A 22,694-nucleotide genomic window follows, 5' to 3' on the forward strand; every position below is an offset into this window, starting at 1 on the left:
CTATTTGGAAGAAACTTTGAAAGACAAAATATCAGATGTTAATTCTGTCAATAAGAGAATAGTGAACAACTTTAATGAAGAGTCAGATCAAAATTGTGGGCATAAAATTTCCCAAAACTCAGAACAGTTTGTAGCAGATTGACAGTGTTGTTTAATATACTAGCAAGAATACTGGAGTCCACATATTTAGCAATTAAACAGTATTTGACCACATGGGACAAAATGTAGAGAATTGTTAATGCATTAATGTTTGGTGGTAGAAGAAATGAGCACTGTCAACAATTCTGGTAAGCTAATCATGAGGGAGAACTTTCCATATCCCTTATATTAAGCTGCAGATATATCAGGGTAAAAAAGACAGAAAAGTGCTGGAAAAAATATGAACCTAAAAAGCAAAGGGTAAAGTTTGAGTGTCCAGAGGGACTGAGGGTCCAACCGAGTAGAGATGATATGGGAAGATGAATCCACCTAAGGTTGACCAAGAAGTCCATCTGAGAAGATAATAATGCAGTAACAGGGCTTGGGCAAGGGTAGAAAAAGAAACCAAAAAAAAATTGAAGATAGAAGGAGAAGAAATGTTTAAAAAATGTTTAGCAAAAAGCATAGTTAAGAGAGTAAGCAAAGTGTAGAACGCTTTCCAGAAATGTAAGAAAATGAGGCTGGCATAGTGGTCTTTGAATTTAAACAGAATTTGTTTCTTCCCTCCCATGTTCTTTCTTTGCTTATTTTTTCCAGCTAACAAATAGTAAAACGAATTCCTGCTTGCTAATTCCCCTTGAGTAGATCAATGACATGCTAATTGTAGATGTTCACAGAAAATTGAGTTAAATGAGTGACAGATGGTAATGTTTGCAACTTGACTGAAAACAAGGTCTCAATTCTTAAGTTGGAAATTATACTTCACTTTTGCAAACAAATGAAATTATAGACTTGTGAATTTAGATAAAGATACTGCAAGCACATATTTCAGAGTGATAGAAGCAACTGAATTTTGTCCCAACTCATATTATCTTTTCAGTGACATACAAACATACACAATAATCAAACAGCAATTCCACGAGGACTGTGGAGCAACAGTCAATGGGATGTCGGTTGTTATACAGAACAAGCAGTCGACCGAGAAGCTGAAACTTTCACTTTTAAACCACTGCTTTTCCATCAATCCGATGTGGCCATAATCTGATGGCATTACATTATGTGGCAATATTTACATCCTCTTTTAAATAAACTATATTCTGGATGCCACTGAAATTTATTTCTATTTAGTATTAAGTTTAGTAACACCTTCAGGGTGACCAAAAAGAAACTTACTATAACACAATAAATTATTAGAATGCCCACATGTAAATCCATAATTCACTTGACTCAAGTCTGTAATAGTTTTAGGTGCCAAAATAAATGTCTTGAAATTTTGAGTCATTCCGAACTTGAGATCAGATGTAGTTCACTGCACTCAAACAATCACAGGTGCTGTACACATACTTTGACTCTGATCAGTAAGAGAGCCCACAGAAAGGAAATGTAATATGGCTGACATTTACCTACACATGTGTCATGGCTTGCCTCAGAGCCTTCAGGGCAAGTTTTCCTAATAGTCCTTCTAGTCCTGGAGAGAGATGTTCTGCTGTTTCTATACTCTGAGTAGGAGCTGTAGAGATGTGAGTACTGTCTGTAATGCTGTTGAGGTTGATAGTTGTTTCTCACAGGGGAGAACCGTGCAAGGTTATAGCTACTGTATTGAGTGCCATAATTTGGCAGCCTCTCCAATCCAGCGCAAGATTTCCCGTCCCCTAATAAATGTTGTCCTGGTGGACAGATACACTTGAAGCTGCCGGGGGTGTTGGAGCACTGATGTGCACAAGGTTTAGGCACTTGTTCACATTCATTAATGTCTGCTCATATGCCATGATATAAAAAAGAGAGAAAAAAAAAACACATACATACACACACAAAACACAGGAATAAAGAATGAGTCTGTGAAACAAACTGAAGACATTGTTACCCTCCAAAGCCAGGCATACAGTAATTTCTCCTCAACTGTTGTGAACTTTTGAGAAAGTTTTAATCATTCAGTTATGAACATAGGACAGATTCTGCAAATCTCCCCCTAAATACTATATTATATGCACACATTTTATTTGAACATTCACATTGAAGCAAGTGGCTCAGAAAACAAGACACACTAGTTCTGTAAATTCATACTCCTTTGACTCACTTATGATGGCCTTAAGACCTAGGGAGCTGTTTTCAGCCTTGTCTCCTTGATCAGTTTAAGCTACTTTGGTATACATTTTTACATGTAATTCTAAGAGTAACATTAAGATTTTAAATCTTAGAAATACTACACTAAGCTTTCTTAGTTCAACTAGGCAGAGACATCTTAAATTGTTAAAATTTGTGTATCTTCCTCTGGAAAAAAAAAAAGGTACAAGAGAGTGTGGAATCACAAATGAATATAATTTTCATCAAACTTCACTTATAAAAAAGTCTCAAGATAGTACCTCTTAATATAATCATACGTGTACATTTGGGAAATTTCTCTCCTGTTTTTTCTCTTTTGACAAATATTTCAGATGGAATTCAGATTTTTCTACTGGTTTACAATGTTGGAAGCTTTCTAATATGTCCACATATAATTTTAAAAAATGTAACTACTTTTATCTTTATTTTTAAATTTTTATTTAAATGACTTGGTCTTTCTGCAAGCATCTTTGCCCTCCTAATTCTCCAATAGCAGCCAGAGTGATCTTTTCCAAATGTAAACCATATCATATTGCTTGTCTGCCCAAGACCTTTCATGTTTTCCCATCACATTCTTTATTATGGGCTCTTTATCCTCCTTACCCTCTGCCTACCTTTGCTCCAACAGCCTGACCCCTTGGTTCTTCCTTGATTATGGTCAGTGCATTCTTTTCTGAATGACATTGCCCTGGCTTCTCCTCAGCCTGAAACACACTCGCTCAGACCTTCCCATCGTGGCTGCTCTCTCTTTTTTTTTTTTTTGAGATGGAGTTGCTCTGTTGCCCAGACTGGAGTGCAGTGGCATGAGCTCGGCCCACTGCAACCCCTGCCTCCTGGGTTCAAGGGATTCTCCTGTCTCAGCCTCCCAAGTAGCTGGGACTACAGGCGTGTGCCACCACACCCAGCTAATCTTTTTTGTATTTTTGACAGAGACAGGGTTTCACTGTGTTAGCCAGGATGGTCTCTTTCTCCTGACCTCGTGATCCACCCGCCTCGACCTCCCAAAGTGCTGGGATTACAGGCGTGAGCCACCACACCTGGCCTGCTCTTTCCTTTTGTCCAGTCTCTCAGAGAGGCTGCCTGGATCACAGTGCTACCACCCCAATCTGGGTCTCTCTTTCTCCTGTTTTATGTTTCCTTAAAGTGCTTATCACTATCTGAAATTGTATATTTGTTTTGTGATTCTTCTTTCTCTCCCTGGAAGGTAAACTCCACGAGGACAGAGACCTGGTCTGCCCTGTTTAGCAATGTATTCCCACAACCTAGAACATCATCCAACACAAAGTAGGTGCTCAATAAACATTTGTTGAATTAATGAAGGAATGAGTTTGGTATCATGTGCCAAATCAAGCCGTGAACAGTAGAAACAAAAAAGATCATATGGGAATACGTAGTCTTAAATACACGAAAACCAGAGTTCAAAAGCTAATGTAGATCTTAATTCTATCAGCAGAAGCAGAAATGAAATCACATCTCTAGTTTGTATTTAGTTATAATATTGGTAACTAGTGTCTCTAATCTTCCATACCATTATAAGTTTTAGAGGTAGGAATACTGGCAAAACTACAGACTTTAAAATTTTATTTTCTGAATTAATAATTTTGAATTAATGAACAAGCCAAGCACATTTTCCCCCAACAGATTAAAATCAAGGAAACAAGGACATAGAATCAGTCCTTACTAAGATATAAACTCACCAAACACATAAAATTTTAAAAAGTTATTTTCTTTCTATTGTTAGGTCAACACATGGAATCTGTACTTGCAATTCTTCCTATAAATTGGAAAAGGGAATGAAAACCAAATTCTTTAATTCATTACCACAGTGGCATGAAAGAAAACAATACAGGAAGGTAGAATAAAATAGTAAATTTTGCTTTAAAAACTATTTTAGTAGGTAAAAATTAATACTTTAACTCCTTTCTTTTTTGAGACAGTTTCTTTAACTCTTTTCTTTCTTTCTTTTCTTTTCTTTCTTTTTTTTTTTTTTTTTGAGACATAGTTTCACTCTTATTGTCCAGGCTGGAGTGCAGTGATGCAATCTCGGCTCACTGCAACCTCCACATCAAGAGATTGTCTTGTCTCAGCCTGCCGAGTAGCTGGGATTACAGGCGTGAAGCACAGTGCCCAGCCATTTTAACTCTTTTATTGAGGCAATAGTTCTGCATTCTTCCTTGTTTTATTCCCTAGCACAATGTCTGAGATCCAGCTGGTGGCCAAATTGGTGAATAAATACAACTATTTCATTCTGAAAAGTCACGGTTATGGCTGATCAAGATGTTAAACTATATATAAATGATAATATCTAAATAGAAGACTAAAACTATGCTCTGTATTCCTGTTATTAAAAAGCATTTTCTTTTAAAAGAGTTTCTAGTAATGGTATTAGTTTGAACATTTGGTACATACAAAATACTACGCTAGGGATTACATAAAGACAGAGCTAAGTCTTTTTGGGAGAATTTGCTATAAATAATCATTAAGTAGACAAGAAGGCAACCAATTTGAAAAGCATAGCATGAAACCCAGAAGCTAGTATTTAAAAGCCCACAACATTATTTTAGTGCAATTGAATATTCTAAGGAAGACTACAATTTGATAGATCAGTTTCTTGATTATAAATGCATTAATTTTTACCAAAAGTATGTGGTTATCTTACAGATATTTTCTATTTGCCTTCATATTCAAATATAACTAAGATGAAAACAAATAGGCAACTGGGGAGAAATGAGGTATTTTTAGCAAAGGGAACAGCACACAGTAAGCATTAAATATATGATAAAGTAATTATCCATTTATTTAAATTGTGTGTCCCTATTTTAATACCTCACACCTAAACTTTCATACTACATACAAATATACTTCATGCTCAAATAAAATGTATCTATGCAAACATTTATGTCATGTGCATAGAGATATAATCAATGAGATAATCTTGATAATTAAGTTGTGATGGCAATTATATCAGAACCTCACTTTGATATGTGTGGTGTATAGCAAGCACAGAGTAAGTGATTATTATCACTTGAAATGTCAGTGTAAATTGAGCTTAATATGAAGTCTCTGAAGAAGTATCCAAATTGTGTTGAATGACGTAAATCAATTCACATACCTTATTATTGTAACAAGAGACCATTTGAGGATAGAGAAAGTGGCCCTAAGCGAGTTGGTAAGGCTAAGTAACTACATCAGTAGCTTTATTGCTCAACAAGCTCCTATTAACTTACCCATGCAGGGTCTTCCAACTCCTTGAGACCGATAACCTCTTGGGCATACACAACGATAGCTGCCTCTTGTATTCTCACATATCTGGTTATATCTGCACTGATGGGTCCCATCTTTACATTCATCAATATCTACAGACATGGAGGCAATAAGAAGTAACATTTCCTCTTTCAAACCCAAAGTCATTGTATTTAAAGTCAGCATTCTGTAGAATTGCCAAAGGTTGCATTTCTCACCAAGTGGTTGAGATCATACCAACTTACAACTTGGAATCAGAAAACCTGGGTTCAAGTCCCAGCTCTGCCACTTATTAAATTTATTAAATGGCTGCTTTTCCTCCTCCTGCTCCCTATTATGGAGAGAGTTTTATTCACAGATTTCTTTTTTTCTCCTTCTCTATATCCCTTCCTCCTTTTGCCATCTTATTTATACAAGTGATTAGAGTTTAGGCAGATTGAGAGCAATAGTGCTACATTGCTTCTGATCTGCAGTCCCATGTTTCTAGCTGCTAGCTGGACATCCCCATCTCTCTTTGTTTTACCACTAGTTCAAACCCAGCACACCCTCAGTGCCTTAACCTTACTCCCCTATTTGTGATAACAGCAGGCCTGTGTTTCAAGTCCATCAAGCTTTAAATGATAAATTATGTTCTGTATTCCTGCTGTGGAAAAGCATTTCTTTTAAAAGAGTTTCTAGTAATAGTATTAGTTTGAACATTTGCTATATACAAAGTACAATGGTCAGTCATCTTTAACTTATTCTCTCAGTTGCCAAGATTGGGTAGTTCTATTTCCTTCAATCAAAACCATGTATCTCCACATTTCCATTCCCACTTAGCTAGATTTTTGCTGTAGCTTCTTAAAAAGTTTCTGATCTTTCAACTCATGTCTAGTTAAGCTTATACATAATTAGGGCCAATATTCTGAAAAATATTTACAGTTGCATGTAACTGTACATGATGCTCTGAGTTGGTTGCTACTTTTTTTTTTCTTTTTTCTTTTTTTTGAGATGGAGTCTCGCTCTGTCACCCAGGCTGGAGTGCAGTGGCATGATCTTAGCTTACTGCAACCTCTGCCTGCTGGGTTCAAACGATCCTCCCACCTCAGCCCCCAGAGTAGCTGGGACTATAGGCATGCACCACCATGCCCAGCTAATTTTTGTATTTTTAGTAGAGATGAGGTTCCACCATGCTGGCCAGGCTGGTCTCAAACTCCTGACCGAGTTTGCTGCTACTCTTAAATGATAAGGAAAGTATTGACCTATATCTATAGTGTAAGAGCTGAAACAAGTCTTTGAAATCTGATACTTCAACTCCCATCACCAGTTGTTGTTTTTTTAAATTATACTAAACCACCACGAACTTAACAACTATCAACAAATGGCCAATATTCCTTCATCTATATCTATCCCCCAGTCCTATCATATTGTTCTGAAACAAATCCAAGATACAATCATTTTATAATTGATTTTTTAAAAGAAAAACTATGCTATTTTTACAACGAGAAACTTAAAATCAAATTTCTGTGTAATCATAAGACTTGTCCAAGGTTAGATAGCTGTCAAGAAGGAACAATGAATTTTAACACTTTATGCCTAAGTTCAGCTCTTTCTCCCTTATACGAGGCTTTCTTGCTTTCCTTTTGCTGTCATCTCCATCTAGTAACATCCCAACCTATATTTAAATGTGATCATTTCCATGACCTCCTTCATAGTGACTCCTACTGGATACAGTCACTCTCTTGGGGATTCCTGTAGAATTTTATTTGTTCCTCTTTATGGTGTTTCATTCTCCTCATAGGTCTTTGCTTTTTTGGGGGGAGGGGGTATAGTGGAGTAGGCCAATTTAACCCATAAATTATTTCTTTCTCCTGTGTTTTTTAGCAGGAATGACAATGGGAATAGTATCTCTCTTTTATTTTTGTAAATCCTGCAGTTGCTAGCTCTGCTAACCAGGCTGGTACAGCCTAGACATACACAGAACAAATGTAGGGAGAACTATAGTGTACCTTTGTGTCTGGTCATTGATGTAGACTAGACAGGCAAAGCATAAATTTTGGGTAAATTATTTATTTGTCTGGTGATGGATTTGATATTTAAGGAATATACATCTCCAAAATAATTATATTTTGAATTTTAATCTCTACAGACAATTTTTCTTTCCCCCAAGAAATTCTTAACATATATGCTAAATTTCTATTAGAAATCATGTGAGATAATATTAATGCTTGTGGATATTAAACTATGTAAACCAAATGTTTAATTGATGGGAGCTCAAAATGGTCATAAGTTTTCATAGTGAGCTTCCATTTCCGGGTACAGCCATGACCCTGGGACCTGGAGCTCAATTATCCTAGAAGTTGGGAGTACTTACGGAAAAAGAAAGATTTCCTTGTTAGCTTAAATTTACTCTAATCACTTCTTTTAAAATGAATGCCTTACTTGACTTGTTGACGGTAAACTGATCTCAGTCACGGAAACAGCCAGACACTCACCAATACAGGTTCCATTTTCTGCCTTGGTCATTCCATTTGGACAAAGATCAATGCACTTATAGCCACCACGGGTGTTCTTACAGTGCTGATCTGGTCTGCATACATTTTGTCTACACTCGTTCACATCTTGATAAAAGAACAAAGGTAATGTAGATTAAGAAAATTATTCAACTTTTCCAGAGAAATCATACTTTTGGATTTTAAGGATATTATTTATATATATATTCATTGCATAATCATTGTGTAAGGTTAAAGTGCTTAAATTCAACAATGTACGTAACATACTTTAAAATATAATAAAAATCAAAAACAAACACAAAATATTGCTTTACAGAGCAGGTAGCCATACCAACCATTTTCTCCTCTTAGAAAAATAAAATTTATATACACTAACTTCATTTGTATACATATATATGTACATACATATATTTATATGTATAGATATACTTTTGCAAAAAAATTAGAGGAAATGTTATGAAGAATGGGTATGTAATTAGAAAAAGAAACTCATAAAACATAGCATTTTTTGTCATTTTGGTTTTGCATGGATTGCATACATGCTGCATGCTTGATGTCCTGTATAGGAACCAGTACCAAGACACAGTGTATGCATTTAGATCAGACATCATTAAGAAGTTATAGAGGTGTCATTCCTTTAAATTCAAAGCCCTTTTCTTACCCATGCATTTTCTGCCTTTGAGCTGATACCCAGGTTCACATCCACAATGGAAACTTCCTATGGCATTGAAACAGCGCTGGTGACAGGGGCTGGATTCTTGACATTCATTAATATCTGTTAAATAAAACAAAACTTTCATTATATGCTATTAGGAAACCTGAATTAATTTATCCCAAATGTTTAACATTTTAATGATCTTGATCATTACCATGTTTAAGATCTTCTCTAAAACCTATCCAATATATTGCACTCATGTGATCTGCCAAATACTTGATAGAATTAATTGTTGGAGAGGGTATCTCCCTTCAATACTCTTAAAAGTAGACAACTGCTAATGACACATAACTATGTCAATGAAACACTCTTCTACTTTAAGTATTTTGCCATATGGCTCTCACTCCTGTTTCTCGGAAGTTCCAGTCCTGGAATGTTACTGACAGACTGGGATGCTGAAGACAGGAAAAAACTCCAACAACACTAAGGTCTTTTGCAAATGTCCTTTCTTCCCCTTTCTTGCTGCTACTAGCTTGGTGCAAGTCTATCACCCTGTGCCTGACTGCATCAACATCAGCATTTCTCTACATTTGCAGTCACTGCCACATTGTACTTCCCAAACACCATCTGGGTCATAGTGTAACAAAAACAGTGTGCAGGCATGAACTCCTCAAACTCTTGGGGACTTGCCTGTGGTTTGTACCTTCTTTCCTTTACTTTCCTTTCCTCCAGTCTTGGAGGAAGAAAGCCCTCTTCTCTCACTGAAGAAAAGTCCCCCTATTTGAGCTTTTGAGCTCTGCAGCCCATCTTACCCTTTCCTCACCAAGATGAGGACTGTGGTCCATCAATCATTCCCTCCTCCTTTGCATTTTAAAAGTCCTTCCAGTCTATCACTGATGGGCATTTGGGTTGGTTCTATGTCTTTACTATTGTGAATAGTGCTTCAATAAACATACGTGTGCACGTGTCTTTATAGTAGAATGATTTATAATCCTTTGAATATATACCCAGTAATGGGATTGGTGGGTCAAATGGTGTTTCTGGTTCTAGATCCTTGAGCAATCACCACACTGTCTTCCATAATGATTGAACTAATTTATACACCCACCAACAATGTAAAACATTCCACCTGCCAAATACTTGATAGAATTAATTGCTGGAGAGGGTATCTCCCTTCAATACTCTTAAAAGTAGACAACTGCTAATGACACATAACTATGTCAATGAAACACTCCACCTCCTCTCCAGCATCTTCTTGTTTCTCCACCTCCTCTCCAGCATCTTGTTGTTTCCTGACTTTTTAATGATTGCCATTCTAACTTGCGTAAGGTGGTATCTCATTGTGGTTTTGATTTGCATTTCTCTAATGACCAGTGATGATGAGCTTTTTTTCATATGTTTGTTGGCTGCATAAATGTCTTCTTTTGAGAAGTGTCTGTTCATATCCTTTGCCCACTTTTTGATGGGTTTTTTTTTTCCTTGTAAATTTAAGTTCCTTGTAGATTCTGGATATTAGCCCTTTGTCAGGTGGATAGATTGCAAAAATTTTCTCCCATTTTGTAGGTTGCCTGTTCACTCTGATAGTTTCTTTTGCTGTGCAGAAGCTCTTTAGTTTAATTAGATCGCATTGTCAATTTCGACTTTTGTTGCCATTGCTTTTGGTGTCTTAGTCATGAAGTCTTTGCCTATGCCTGTGTCCTGAACGGTATTGCCTAGGTTTTCTTCTAGGGTTTTTATGGTTTTAGGTCTTACGTTTAAGTCTTTAACCCATCTTGAGTTAATTTTTGTATAAGGTGTAAGGAAGGTGTCCAGTTTTAGTTTTCTGCATATGGCTAGCCAGTTTTCTCACTATTAGATAGGGAATCCTTTCCCCATTGCTTGTGTCAGGTTTGTCAAAGATCAGATGGTTGTAGATGTCGTGTTATTTCTGAGACCTCTGTTCTGTTCCATTTGTCTATATATCTATTCTGGTACCAGTACCATGCTGTTTCTTACTGTAGCCTTGTAATATAGTTTGAAGTCAGGTAGCGTGATGCCTCCAGCTTTGTTCTTTCTGCTTAGGATTGTCTTGGCTATACGGGCTCTTTTTTGGTTCCACATAAAATTTAAAATAGTTTTTCTAATTCTGTGAAGAAAGTCATTGGTAGCTTGATGGGGATAGCGTTGAATATATAAATTAAATAGGGAAGTATGGCCATTTTCACAATATTGATTCTTCTTATCCATGAGCATGGAATGTTTGTGTCCTCTCTTATTTCCTTGAGCAGTGGTTTGTAGTTCTCCTTGAAGAGGTCCTTCACATAAAATGTGGCACATATACACCATGGAATACTATGCAGCCATAAAAAGGATAAGTTCATGTCCTTTGCAGGGACATGGATGAAGCTGGAAACCATAATTCTTGGCAAACTAACACAGGAACAGAAAACCAAACACCGCATGTTCTCTCTCCTAAGTGGGAGTTGAACAATGAGAACACATGGACACAGGGAGGGGAATATCAGGCACCAGGGCCTGTTGAGGGATTGGCGGGGGGGGTTTAGGGGAGGGATAGCATTAAGAGAAATACCTAATGTAGGTGACCTGTTGATGGGTGCAGCAAACCACCATGGCACGTGTATTGCTATGTAACAAACCTGCACTTTCTGCACATGTATCCCAGGACTTAAAGTATAATAAAAAAAAAAGTCCTTCCTTCTTATAGTCTTCTTTCCAATAAACCTGTAGATATAATCAAAATTTTCCTCTCATAACCAAATCCCTCTCTAAGGTCTATACTCATCTCCAGTTCCTGCCACTTCTGTCTTGCTATATTCCAAACCCTTCAAAAGAAAAATCACCATAGTTGGGCTCTTCACTTCCTCACTTTACATTCCAGATTGCCAATGTCTGTTATTGTGTACTTGTTTTCTATTTGACATCTTTTAATTTAACCTCTCAAAATATACAATGTGTTAACTTACATAAACACAGATGTGATCATATACTTTTTTTTTTTTTTTGAAACAGAGTCTCTGTCACCAGGCTGGAGTGCAATGGCATGATCTCAGCTCACTGCAACTTCAGCCTCCTGGGTTCAAGCGATTCTCCTGCCTCAGCCTCCCAAGTAGCTGGGATTACATTTGTCAGCCACTGCACCTGGCTGTGATCACATACTTTTAAAAGATTTTTCTTAGTGCAGTTTTTTTTTCTTCCTCTTCCTCTTTTGATTGGGCTCCCTTCTCCCTTTTTACCTTTCTTGCCCACCAAAGGCAAACAACATTAACTATCTAGTATGAATAATAATATATTTCTTCTGCAGCCACATAAATGTCTCCACCTAAACATATAGATCCATTTCCTTTTTTCTTTGGTTGTTTCCAGTTACATACTCTTTTCTGCAAAATTATACATACCTTCCTACATCTGGATTTTTCTCATGGATGCACAATGGTTCATGGGTGTAGATGTACCATGCTTCATTTATTGATAGACATTCAGTTTTGGATCCACTGTCTTTTCCTCTATGAAAAATCCTGATAGCAGCTTTGTTTATATTTGCCTAAACTTGGAGGCAACTGAGATGTCCTTCACTAGGTAGATAAACTGTTCTATCTAGATAATGGAATATTTATTATTGAGCAATTAAAAGAAATGAACTATCAAGCCGTGAAAAGGGGTGGAGGAAACTTAAATGTTACTAAGTGAAAGAAGGCAATCTAAAAAGTCTGCACAATTGTATGATTCCAACTATATGACATTCTGGAAAAGGCAAAACCACAAAGACAGTAACAAGATCAGTGTTTGCCAGAGGTTGGAGGAAACAGAAATGATTCGGTGAAGAACAGAGAATGTTGAGGGCAATGAAACTATTCTGTACCACACTATCATGGTGGATACATGTTGCTATAAATTTTTGCAAACCCATAGAATGTGCAACACCAAGAGAAGCTTAATCTAAGCTAGACTCTGAGTAATAATGATGTGTCAGTGTAGGTTTATTGACTGTAACAAATGTACCGCCCTGGTGTGGGATATTGATAGTGAGGAAGGCTGTGTGTGTGGAGGGAAGGGGTTATATGGGAATCTATGTACTTTCTACTCAATTTTGCTGTGAACCTAAAACTGTTCTAAAAAATAGCCTATTAAAAACATCATTCAACAAACATTCTGGCAGTCTTACGCAATGGAATTTTATGAAATAGATTTTATTGGACTGTGCAGTATGATCTCAATCAAATGGTAACAGGCAAATGGTCACTCAAAACCACTGTGCTATACATATTTAAAATAGCTGTGGAATATATCTGAATAAGAGCTTATGAAGAAGCTCAACTTATAAAACATATAAAATGAAGTTTAAGTCCTCCCGAGAGACAGGAGTCCCACTTGCTGGATATCTCCTCATTCTCTCCCTTTTATGTGGTCCCTTCCTCTTGGAGTTTCTGAGACAGTTAACTTTTGAGGAGTCAAAAGGTGGGTCTAATTCTTACTGTCATGAACATAAAGAAAAGGCCTCCATTTTTATACCTTGACAACTCAGCCCATCAGAGGTTCTTCGAAAGCCACTTCCACAACGGACCACACAGCGATAAGATCCAATCGTATTGTCACAGTCCTGACCAGCGTGGCAGGTATGCCTACCCAAAGCACACTCATCAATATCTGCAACAGAGGGAATCATTCAACTGAGGTGAGCTGAAGAACACCCAGCCCAAGAACCTGCGGTAAAATAGGGATACAAAAAGCAGTGAAGGACCCTTGAAACTAGAAAAGAACAAGAAGGACTAAAGTTTTTGGCTGAGTCACATCAGGTGGGCTAAATAGCTGACAAACTCACAGCAGCACGGTGTGATTAATATCTTCATAGACTGACAGATTAATCAGACCACTTATAAATTAGGTGGCTTTTAAGAAGTTACTTCTCCTTTCTGAGATCTTGAGTGAGATGCTCCAGGCATTCCTGCCTTGAGAGTGCCCCACATGCAGGCAGTGCATGAACAGTGTTCCCGCTTTCTTACTTTCTCAGCCCAATGGAGACCTTCTTTGTTTGTTGCCAAGGTGTGGGCAGAAGTAGTAGGAAAGAAGATAATGGGTCTATCATACTTTTTCTAGGTCAAAGAAATCCTTGACCCATTGCTTAAATGTGTGTATTAGATTTGTGAATACCTTGACAAGTTCTTCCATCTGCAGCTATGGTGAGGCCTTTAGGGCAGGAGCAGTAGTAAGTCCCCATGGCATTGTGGCAGGTATGGGAGCAGGGATTCCCTGCTGCACATTCATCCTCATCTTAAAGAAGAAACAAAAAGGCCCAAATCAGTATGTAAAATCCTTACTTTCTGGGAGTTATTAAAGCCAGTAAAAATAATTGCTTATAGAGGCCAAGAAGTTGAATCAAATATAATAGAAAATGCTTTAAGTGCCACAAAATGAATTCACTGAATAAAAATAATTTGAGGCATCTGAGTTATCCTTGATAGTGAATAGATGGTTAGATTATATCCTAAAACAACAATGATAATAGCTAAAATATATTTATCATCTACTGTGCTCTAAATGCCTTTTACCTGCTTTAACTCTTTCATCACAGAATTCCTAGGAGATAAGTATTTTTATTACTATCCTCATTTTGCAGGACAAAACTGAGGAAAAAAGAAGTTACATAAATTGCTTAAGGTCATACAAGTCATTACTGGCAGGGCTGTGATTTGTGCCTGGGCAGTCGAAAGACCACCTCTTTATCACAAGATTATATTACATTGCCTACCAATGAAAGAAAAGCACTGTGTATGTAAATGTAAGCTCCTCAAGCCATTTACTTAGCAGTTATCTGTACCTCTCTTGTGCTGGTACTTTGGTGGGATAAAATTGGTTTAATCATTAGTCATAAGTCCACAATCCTGCCTGTCCTCTGATTAATTCTAGGGTTAGGTGACTTAATGTTGTGGCTTTCTCACAGCCACGGCAATCAAGCCACCAGATAAAGTATATAGTGTTGTCTGTCTGCTCACTCCACATCTATACTTAGCCACTATCTCTGACACAGTTGGCTGTGGCCAAATTCAGAGAACATGGGCTTTGGAATTAACTTAAATTCAAATGTAGCTCTGCCACTTGATGCTGAGTGGTTTTCCATAGTTTGACTTTTCTACATCTCAATTTCCTTAGCTGTCAAATGGGATGTTTACAGAACTGTTGTGAAGATTAAATACCTAGTGAAAGGGCAATAGATACCCATTAAATGCTATCCAATATTGACATTTTCATTAAAAGAAAACCCTTTATTTATCTCTGTACTTACCAGCACAAAAAGGTCCAACTGAGTCTAAGGTAAACCCGGAGGGGCACTGATTACTGCGATCTCCTACCACAGAGAGGAAAGCAAAGTTAACTGGCTTATTGGAATAGTTGCCCCTGGCTTCTTTCCAGTACCATCTTCCCTGGGAAGATATGCCAAAGATGAAACATCTGATGCAAAAATGCAATAGGTGAAAATAAGCAGGCATGGAAAACTTTTCCTGTTTCTAAACCAAGAAGTACATGAATCACTGTCCAGAGACTGTTGACAAGCTGCCACTGGAAACAGGTTTCGTGTGTAAGTTATTTACATCAATAAAAAAATTATGTGATAACTAAAAAGGGTCCAAGATAAATGTATATGCCAGGCATAACCATGGGCAAAGTTCTGTTCTTCCAGCCATTACTATCCGGTTTTACTCTAAAATGAGAAATGCTGTTTTCAAGCAACTTAAAATAATTTGTGCCAGTGAAAAACAGAAACTCTGTGAAGAAGCTCCCTCCTTTTGTGGATCTCCCCCATTAGCACTATTGAGCATTTGGGTCAAAATCCCCCACGTGTGACCAAGTGTTTTCCTTTTCATCTAGTCAAAATAAGGGGAAACAGGCATAGTGTGATAGAAAAGATTTAAGTTAGCCGGGCGTGGTGGCTCATGCCTGTAATCCCAGCACTTTGGGAGGCCAAGGTGGGCGGATCACAAGGTCAGGAGATCGAGACCATCCTGCCTAACATGGTGAAACCCCGTCCGTCTCTACTAAAAATACAAAAAATTAGCCGGTTGTGGTGGCAGGTGCCTGTAGTCCCAGCTACTCAGGAGGCTGAGGCAGGAGAATGGTGTGAACCCGGGAGGCGGAGCTTGTAGTGAGCCGAGATTGTGCCACTGCACTCCAGCCTGGGCGACAGAGCAAGACTGTCTCAAAAAAAAAAAAAAAAAAAAAAAAAAAAGATTTAAGTTAGATGTCAGAAACAAAAAAGCTAACAAGAACAGGTTAGTTAAGAAACCTCTTTCCTGAAAGCATCCAAGTCTTCCTGCTCATGCAGGGGGGTGGTACTAGGATAGATGGGACAGAAACATCTAGGGCATATTGCTAAGTGATCATTGCATGGTTGCTGTGTGTGTGTCACTATTTAGTTTCCACTTAGTTATTTGTTGATACATTCTTTAATCCAACCAGTTATGTTGTGTGGGACACTGCTGGGGACATAATTGTGGAAAAAATATGTCATGTAAACATAGTTATTATCTGATAGTAGTGTTAGGTTTTTGGTTATAAATAGGGGAGCTATCATCTAATAGGTGGAATTTGGGAAGTTTTTTGGGAGATACTTTGGTTGTCATAATAAGACTATTAAAATTCAGTGAGTGGGACAGGACTCGTGGCAGGTTTTACAATATTGCCATGTGTGAGACAGTCTTGCAAGATGATGATTTGTCCCTTGCCTTGCAAGACTTTCATGAAAGTAAGAAATCTATAATTATCTAAGCTTTGAATGTGTCTGCCGTATATTAAGCATTTTTCACGATTTAAATATATAGTGAATTTTCTAGGAATGCAATTTTCATATAAATTGGTGGCTGATTGGACTGTTTCATTCAGAACATTACTAAGAGTTGCTTAATTGGGGGGAGGAGCCAAGATGGCCGAATAGGAACAGCTCCGGTCTACAGCTCCCACCGTGAGCAAGGCAGAAGACGGGTGATTTCCTCATTTCCATCTGAGGTACCAGGTTCATCTCACTAGGGAGTGCCAGACAGTGGGCGCAGGTCAGTGGGTGCAGCGCACCGTGCGCGAGCCGAAGCACGGTGAGGCATTGCCTCACTCGGGAAGCGCAAGAAGTCAGGGAGTTCCCGTTCCTAGTCAAAGAAAGGGGTAACAGACGGCACCTGGAAAATCGGGTCTCTCCACCTGAATACTGTGCTTTTCTGACAGGCTTAAAAAAACGGCGCACCAGGAGATTATATCCTGCACCTGGCTCGGAGGGTCCTACGCCCACGGAGTCTTGCTGATTGCTAGCACAGCAGTCTGAGATCAAACTGCAAGGCGGCAGCGAGGCTGGGGGAGGGGCGCCCGCCATTGACCAGGCTTGCTTAGGTAAACAAAGCAGCCTGGAAGCTCCAACTGGGTAGGGCCCACCACAGCTCAAGGACGCCTGCCTGCCTCTGTAGGCTCCACCTCTAGGGGCAGGGCACAGACAAACAAAAAGACAGCAGTAACCTCTGCAGACTTCAATGTCCCTGTCTGACAGCTTTGAAGAGAGCAGTGGTTCTCCCAGCATGCAGCTGGAGATCTGAGAATGGGCAGACTGCCTCCTCAAGTGGGCCCCTGACCCCTGAGCAGCCTAACTGGGAGGCACCCCCCAGTAGGGGCAGGCTGACATCTCACAGGGCCAGGTATTCCTCTGAGACAAAATTTCCAGAGGAATGATCAGACAGCAGCATTCATGGTTCACGAAAAACCCCTGTTCTGCAGACACCGCTGCTGATACCCAGGCAAACAGGGTCTGGAGTAGACCTCTAGCAAACTCCAACAGACCTGCAACTGAGGGTCCTGTCTGTTACAAGGAAAACTAACAAACAGAAAGGGCACCCACACCAAAAACCCATCTGTACATCACCATCATCAAAGACCAAAAGTAGATAAAACCACAAAGATGGGGAAGAAACAGAGCAGAAAAACTGGAAACTCTAAAAAGCAGAGCACCTCTCCTGCTCCAAAGGATCGCAGTTCCTCACCAGCAATGGAACAAAGCTGGACAGAGAATGACTTTGACGAGTTGAGAGAAGAAGGCTTCAGACGATCAAACTACGAGCTACAGGAGGAAATTCAAACCAAAGGCAAAGAAGTTAAAAACTTTGAAAAAAATGTAGACGAATGTATAACTAGAATAACCAATACAGAGAAGTGCTTAAAGGAGCTGATGGAGCTGAAAGCCAAGGCTCGAGAACTACATGAAGAATGCAGAAGCCTCAGGAGCCGATGTGATCAACTGGAAGAAAGGACAACAGCGATAGAAGATGAAATGAATGAAATGAAGCGAGAAGGGAAGTTTAGAGAAAAAAGAATAAAAAGAAATGAACAAAGCCTCCAAGAAATATGGGAGTATGTGTAAAGACCAAATCTACGTCTGATTGGTGTACCTGAAAGTGATGGGGAGAATGGAACCAAGTTGGAAAACACTCTGCAGGATATTATCCAGGAGAACTTCCCCAATCTAGCAAGGCAGGCCAACATTCAGATTCAGGAAATACAGAGAATCCCACAAAGATACTCCTTGAGAAGAGCAACTCCAAGACACATAATTGTCAGATTCACCAAAGTGGAAATGAAAGAAAAAATGTTAAGGGCAGCCAGAGAGAAAGGTTGGGTTAGCCACAAAGGGAAGCCCATCAGACTAACAGCGGATCTCTCAGCAGAAACTCTACAAGCCAGAAGAGAGTGGGGGCCAATATTCAACATTCTTAAAGGAAAGAATTTTCAACCCAGAATTTCATATCCAGCCAAACTAAGCTTCATAAGTGAAGGAGAAATAAAACACTTTACAGACAAGCAAATGCTGAGAGATTTTGTCACCACCAGGCCTGCCCTAAAAGAGCTCCTGAAGGAAGCACTAAACATGGAAAGGAACAACCGGTACCAGCTGCTGCAAAATCATGCCAAAATGTAAAGACCATCAAGACTAGGAAGAAACTGCATCAACTAACGAGCAAAATAACCAGCTAACATCATAATGACAGGTTCAAATTCACACATAACAATATCAACTTTAAATGTAAATGGACTAAGTGCTCCAATTAAAAGATACAGACTGGCAAATTGGATAAAGAGAGAAGACCCATCAGTGTGTTGTATTCAGGAAACCCATCTCACATGCAGAGACACACATAGGCTCAAAATAAAAGGATGGAGGAAGATCTACCAAGCAAATGGAAAACAAAAAAAGGCAGGGGTTGCAATCCTAGTCTCTGATAAAACAGACTTTAAACCAACAAAGATCAAAAGAGACAAAGAAGGCCATTACATAATGGTAAAGGGATCAATTCAACAAGAAGAGCTAACTATCCTAAATATATATGCACCCAATACAGGAGCACCCAGATTCATAAAGCAAGTCCTTAGAGACCTACAAAGAGACTTAGACTCCTACACATTAATAATGGGAGACTTTAACACCCCACTGTCAACATTAGACAGATCAACGAGACAGAAAGTCAACAAGGATACCCAGGAATTGAACTCAGCTCTGCACCAAGCGGACCTAATAGACATCTACAGGACTCTCCACCCCAAATCAACAGAATATACATTTTTTTCAGCACCACACCACACCTATTCCAAAACTGACCACATAGTTGGAAGTAAAGCTCTCCTCAGCAAATGTAAAAGAACAGAAATTATAACAAACTATCTCTCAGACCACAGTGCAATCAAACTAGAACTCAGGATTAAGAAACTCACTCAAAACCACTTAACTACATGGAAACTGAACAACCTGCTCCTGAATGACTACTGGGTACATAATGAAATGAAGGCAGAAATAAAGATGTTCTTTGAAACCAACGAGAACAAAGACACAACATACCAGAATCTCTGGGACACATACAAAGCAGTGTGTAGAGGGAAATTTATAGCACTAAATGCCCACAAGAGAAAGCAGGAAAGATCCAAAATTGACACCCTAACATCACAATTAAAAGAACTAGAAAAGCAAGAGCAAACACATTCAAAAGCTAGCAGAAGGCAAGAAATAACTAAAATCAGAGCAGAACTGAAGGAAATAGCAACACAAAAAACCCTTCAAAAAATTAATGAATCCAGGAGCTGGTTTTTTGAAAGGATCGACAAAGTTGATAGACTGCTAGCAAGACTAATAAAGAAAAAAAGAGAGAAGAATCAAATAGATGCAATAAAAAATGATAAAGGGGATATCACCACCAATGCCACAGAAATACAAACTACCATCAGAGAATACTACAAACACCTCTAAGCTAATAAACTAGAAAATCTAGAAGAAATGGATAAATTCCTTGACACATACACTCTCCCAAGACTAAACCAAGAAGAAGTTGAATCTCTGAATAGACCAATAACAGGCTCTGAAATTGTGGCAATAATCAATAGCTTACCAACCAAAAAGAGTCCAGGACCAGATGGATTCACAGGCGAATTCTACCAGAGTTACAAGGAGGAACTGGTACTATTCCTTCTGAAACTATTCTAATCAATAGAAAAAGAGGGAATCCTCCCTAACTCATTTTATGAAGCCAGCATCACCCTGATACCAAAGCCGGGCAGAGACACAACCAAAAAAGAGCATTTTAGACAAATATCCTTGATGAATATTGATGCAAAAATCCTTAATAAAATGCTGGCAAACCAAAACCAGCAGCACATCAAAAAGCTTATCCACCATGATCAAGTGGGCTTCATCCCTGGGATGCAAGGCTGGTTCAATATATGCAAATCAATAAATGTAATCCAGCATATAAACAGAACCAAAGACAAAAACCACATGATTATCTCAATAGATGCAGAAAAGGCCTTTGACAAAATTCAACAACACTTCACGCTAAAAACTCTCAATAAGTTAGGTATTGATGGGACGTATCTCAAAATAATAAGAGCTATCTATGACAAACCCACAGCCAATATCATACTGAATGGACAAAAATTGGAAGCATTCCCTTTGAAAACTGGCACAAGACAGGGATGCCCTCTCTCACCACTCCTATTCAACATAGTGTTGGAAGTTCTGGCCAGGGCAATTAGGCAGGAGAAGGAAATAAAGGGTATTCAATTAGGAAAAGAGGAAGTCAAATTGTCCCTGTTTGCAGATGACATGATTGTATATCTAGAAAACCCCATCGTCTCAGCCCAAAATCTCCTTAAGCTGATAAGCAACTTCAGCAAAGTCTCAGGATACAAAATCAATGTACAAAAATCACAAGCATTGTTATACACCAATAACAGACAAACAGAGAGCCAAATCATGAGTGAACTCCCATTCACAATTGCTTCAAAGAGAATAAAATAGCTAGGAATCCAACTTACAAGGGATGTGAAGGACCTCTTCAAGGAGAACTACAAACCACTGCTCAATGAAATAAAAGAGGATACAAACAAATGGAAGAACATTCCCTGCTCATGGGTAGGAAGAATCAATATCATGAAAATGGCCATACTGCCCAAGGTAATTTATAGATTTGATGCCATCTCCATCAAGCTACCAATGACTTTCTTCATAGAATTGGAAAAAACTACTTTAAAGTTCATATGGAACCAAAAAAGAGCCCTCATTGCCAAGTCAATCCTAAGCCAAAAGAACAAAGCTGGAGGCATCACGCTACCTGACTTCAAACTATACTAAAAGGCTACAGTAACAAAAACAGCATGGTACTGGTACCAAAACAGAGATATAGATCAATGGAACAGAATAGAGCCCTCAGAAATAATGCTGCATATCTACAACTATCTGATCTTTGACAAACCTCACAGAAACAAGCAATGGGGAAAGGATTCCCTCTTTAATAAATGGTGCTGGGAAAACTGGTTGGCCATATGTAGAAAGCTGAAACTGGATCCCTTCCTTACACCTTATACAAAAATCAATTCAAGATGGATTAAAGACTTAAACGTTAGACCTAAAACCATAAAAACCCTAGAAGAAAACCTAGGCATTACCATTCAGGACATAGGCATGGGCAAGGACTTCATGTCTAAAACACCAAAAGCAATGGCAACAAAAGCCAAAATTGACAAATGGGATCTAATTAAGCTAAAGAGCTTCTGCACAGCAAAAGAAACTACCATCAGAGTGAACAGGCAACCTACAAAATGGGAGAAAATTTTCGCAACCTACTCATCTGACAAAGGGCTAATATCCAGAATCTACAATGAACTCAAACAAATTTACGAGAAAAAAACAACCCCATCAAAAAGTGGGTGAAGGACATGAACAGACACTTCTGAAAAGAAGACATTTATGCAGCCAAAAAACACATGAAAAAATGCTCACCATCACTGGCCATCAGAGAAATGCAAATCAAAACCACAATGAGATATCATCTCACACCGGTTAGAATGGCAATCATTAAAAAGTCAGGAAACAACAGGTGCTGGAGAGGATATGGAGAAATAGGAACACTTTTACACTGTTGGTGGGACTGTAAACTAGTTCAACCATTGTGGAAGTCAGTGTGGCGATTCCTCCTGAGGAATCTATTTCTAGAACTAGAAATACCATTTGATCCAGCCATCCCATTACTGGGTATATACCCAAAGGACTATAAATCATGCTGCTATAAAGACACGTGCACATGTATGTTTATTGCAGCACTATTCACAATAGCAAAGACTTGGAACCAACCCAAATGTCCAACAAAGATAGACTGGATTAAGAAAATGTGGCACATATACACCATGGAATACTATGCATCCATAAAAACTGATGAGTTCATGTCCTTTGTAGGGACATGGTTGAAATTGGAAATCATCATTCTCAGTAAACTATCGCAAGAACAAAAAACCAAACACCACATATTCTCACTCATAGGTGGGAATTGAACAATGAGAACACATGGACACAGGAAGGGGAACATCACACTCTGGGGACTGTTTTGGGGTGGGCGGAGTTAGTGGGTGCAGCGCACCAGCATGTCACATGTATACATATGTAACTAACCTGCACATTGTGCACATGTACCCTAAAATTTAAAGTGTAATAATAAAAAAAAAGTTGCTTAATGTTCCCAAAATAATCATACTAGGATTTAGTATATGTTTGAACT

General features: G+C 38.6%; 1 protein-coding gene and 1 long non-coding RNA gene across 5 annotated transcripts in view; one reads left to right on the top strand and one right to left on the bottom strand.

Moving 5' to 3' along the window:
• The window catches only part of LOC129528069 (uncharacterized), a 166,452-nt gene that overhangs the window by 64,121 nt on the left and 79,637 nt on the right, over positions 1-22,694 (top strand). The gene's annotated exons all lie outside the window — the stretch shown is intronic.
• The window catches only part of HMCN1 (hemicentin 1), a 454,854-nt gene that overhangs the window by 10,625 nt on the left and 421,535 nt on the right, over positions 1-22,694 (bottom strand). For 2 of the 3 annotated variants that reach the window (XM_055367497.2, XM_055367506.2), the window contains 7 exons: positions 14,912-14,974; positions 13,780-13,899; positions 13,141-13,275; positions 8,638-8,751; positions 7,959-8,084; positions 5,469-5,597; positions 1,542-1,892 (listed from right to left, as the gene is read on the bottom strand). In XM_055367497.2, coding sequence (XP_055223472.2) covers positions 1,542-1,892; positions 5,469-5,597; positions 7,959-8,084; positions 8,638-8,751; positions 13,141-13,275; positions 13,780-13,899; positions 14,912-14,974 — 1,038 coding nt within the window. The remainder of the gene's footprint in view (positions 1-1,541; positions 1,893-5,468; positions 5,598-7,958; positions 8,085-8,637; positions 8,752-13,140; positions 13,276-13,779; positions 13,900-14,911; positions 14,975-22,694) is intronic. The other variant, XM_055367502.2, reaches the window with a different exon arrangement.

This window comes from Gorilla gorilla, chromosome 1 (assembly GCF_029281585.2).
Source record: "Gorilla gorilla gorilla isolate KB3781 chromosome 1, NHGRI_mGorGor1-v2.1_pri, whole genome shotgun sequence".
In the NCBI taxonomy this organism is placed as follows: domain Eukaryota; kingdom Metazoa; phylum Chordata; class Mammalia; order Primates; family Hominidae; genus Gorilla; species Gorilla gorilla.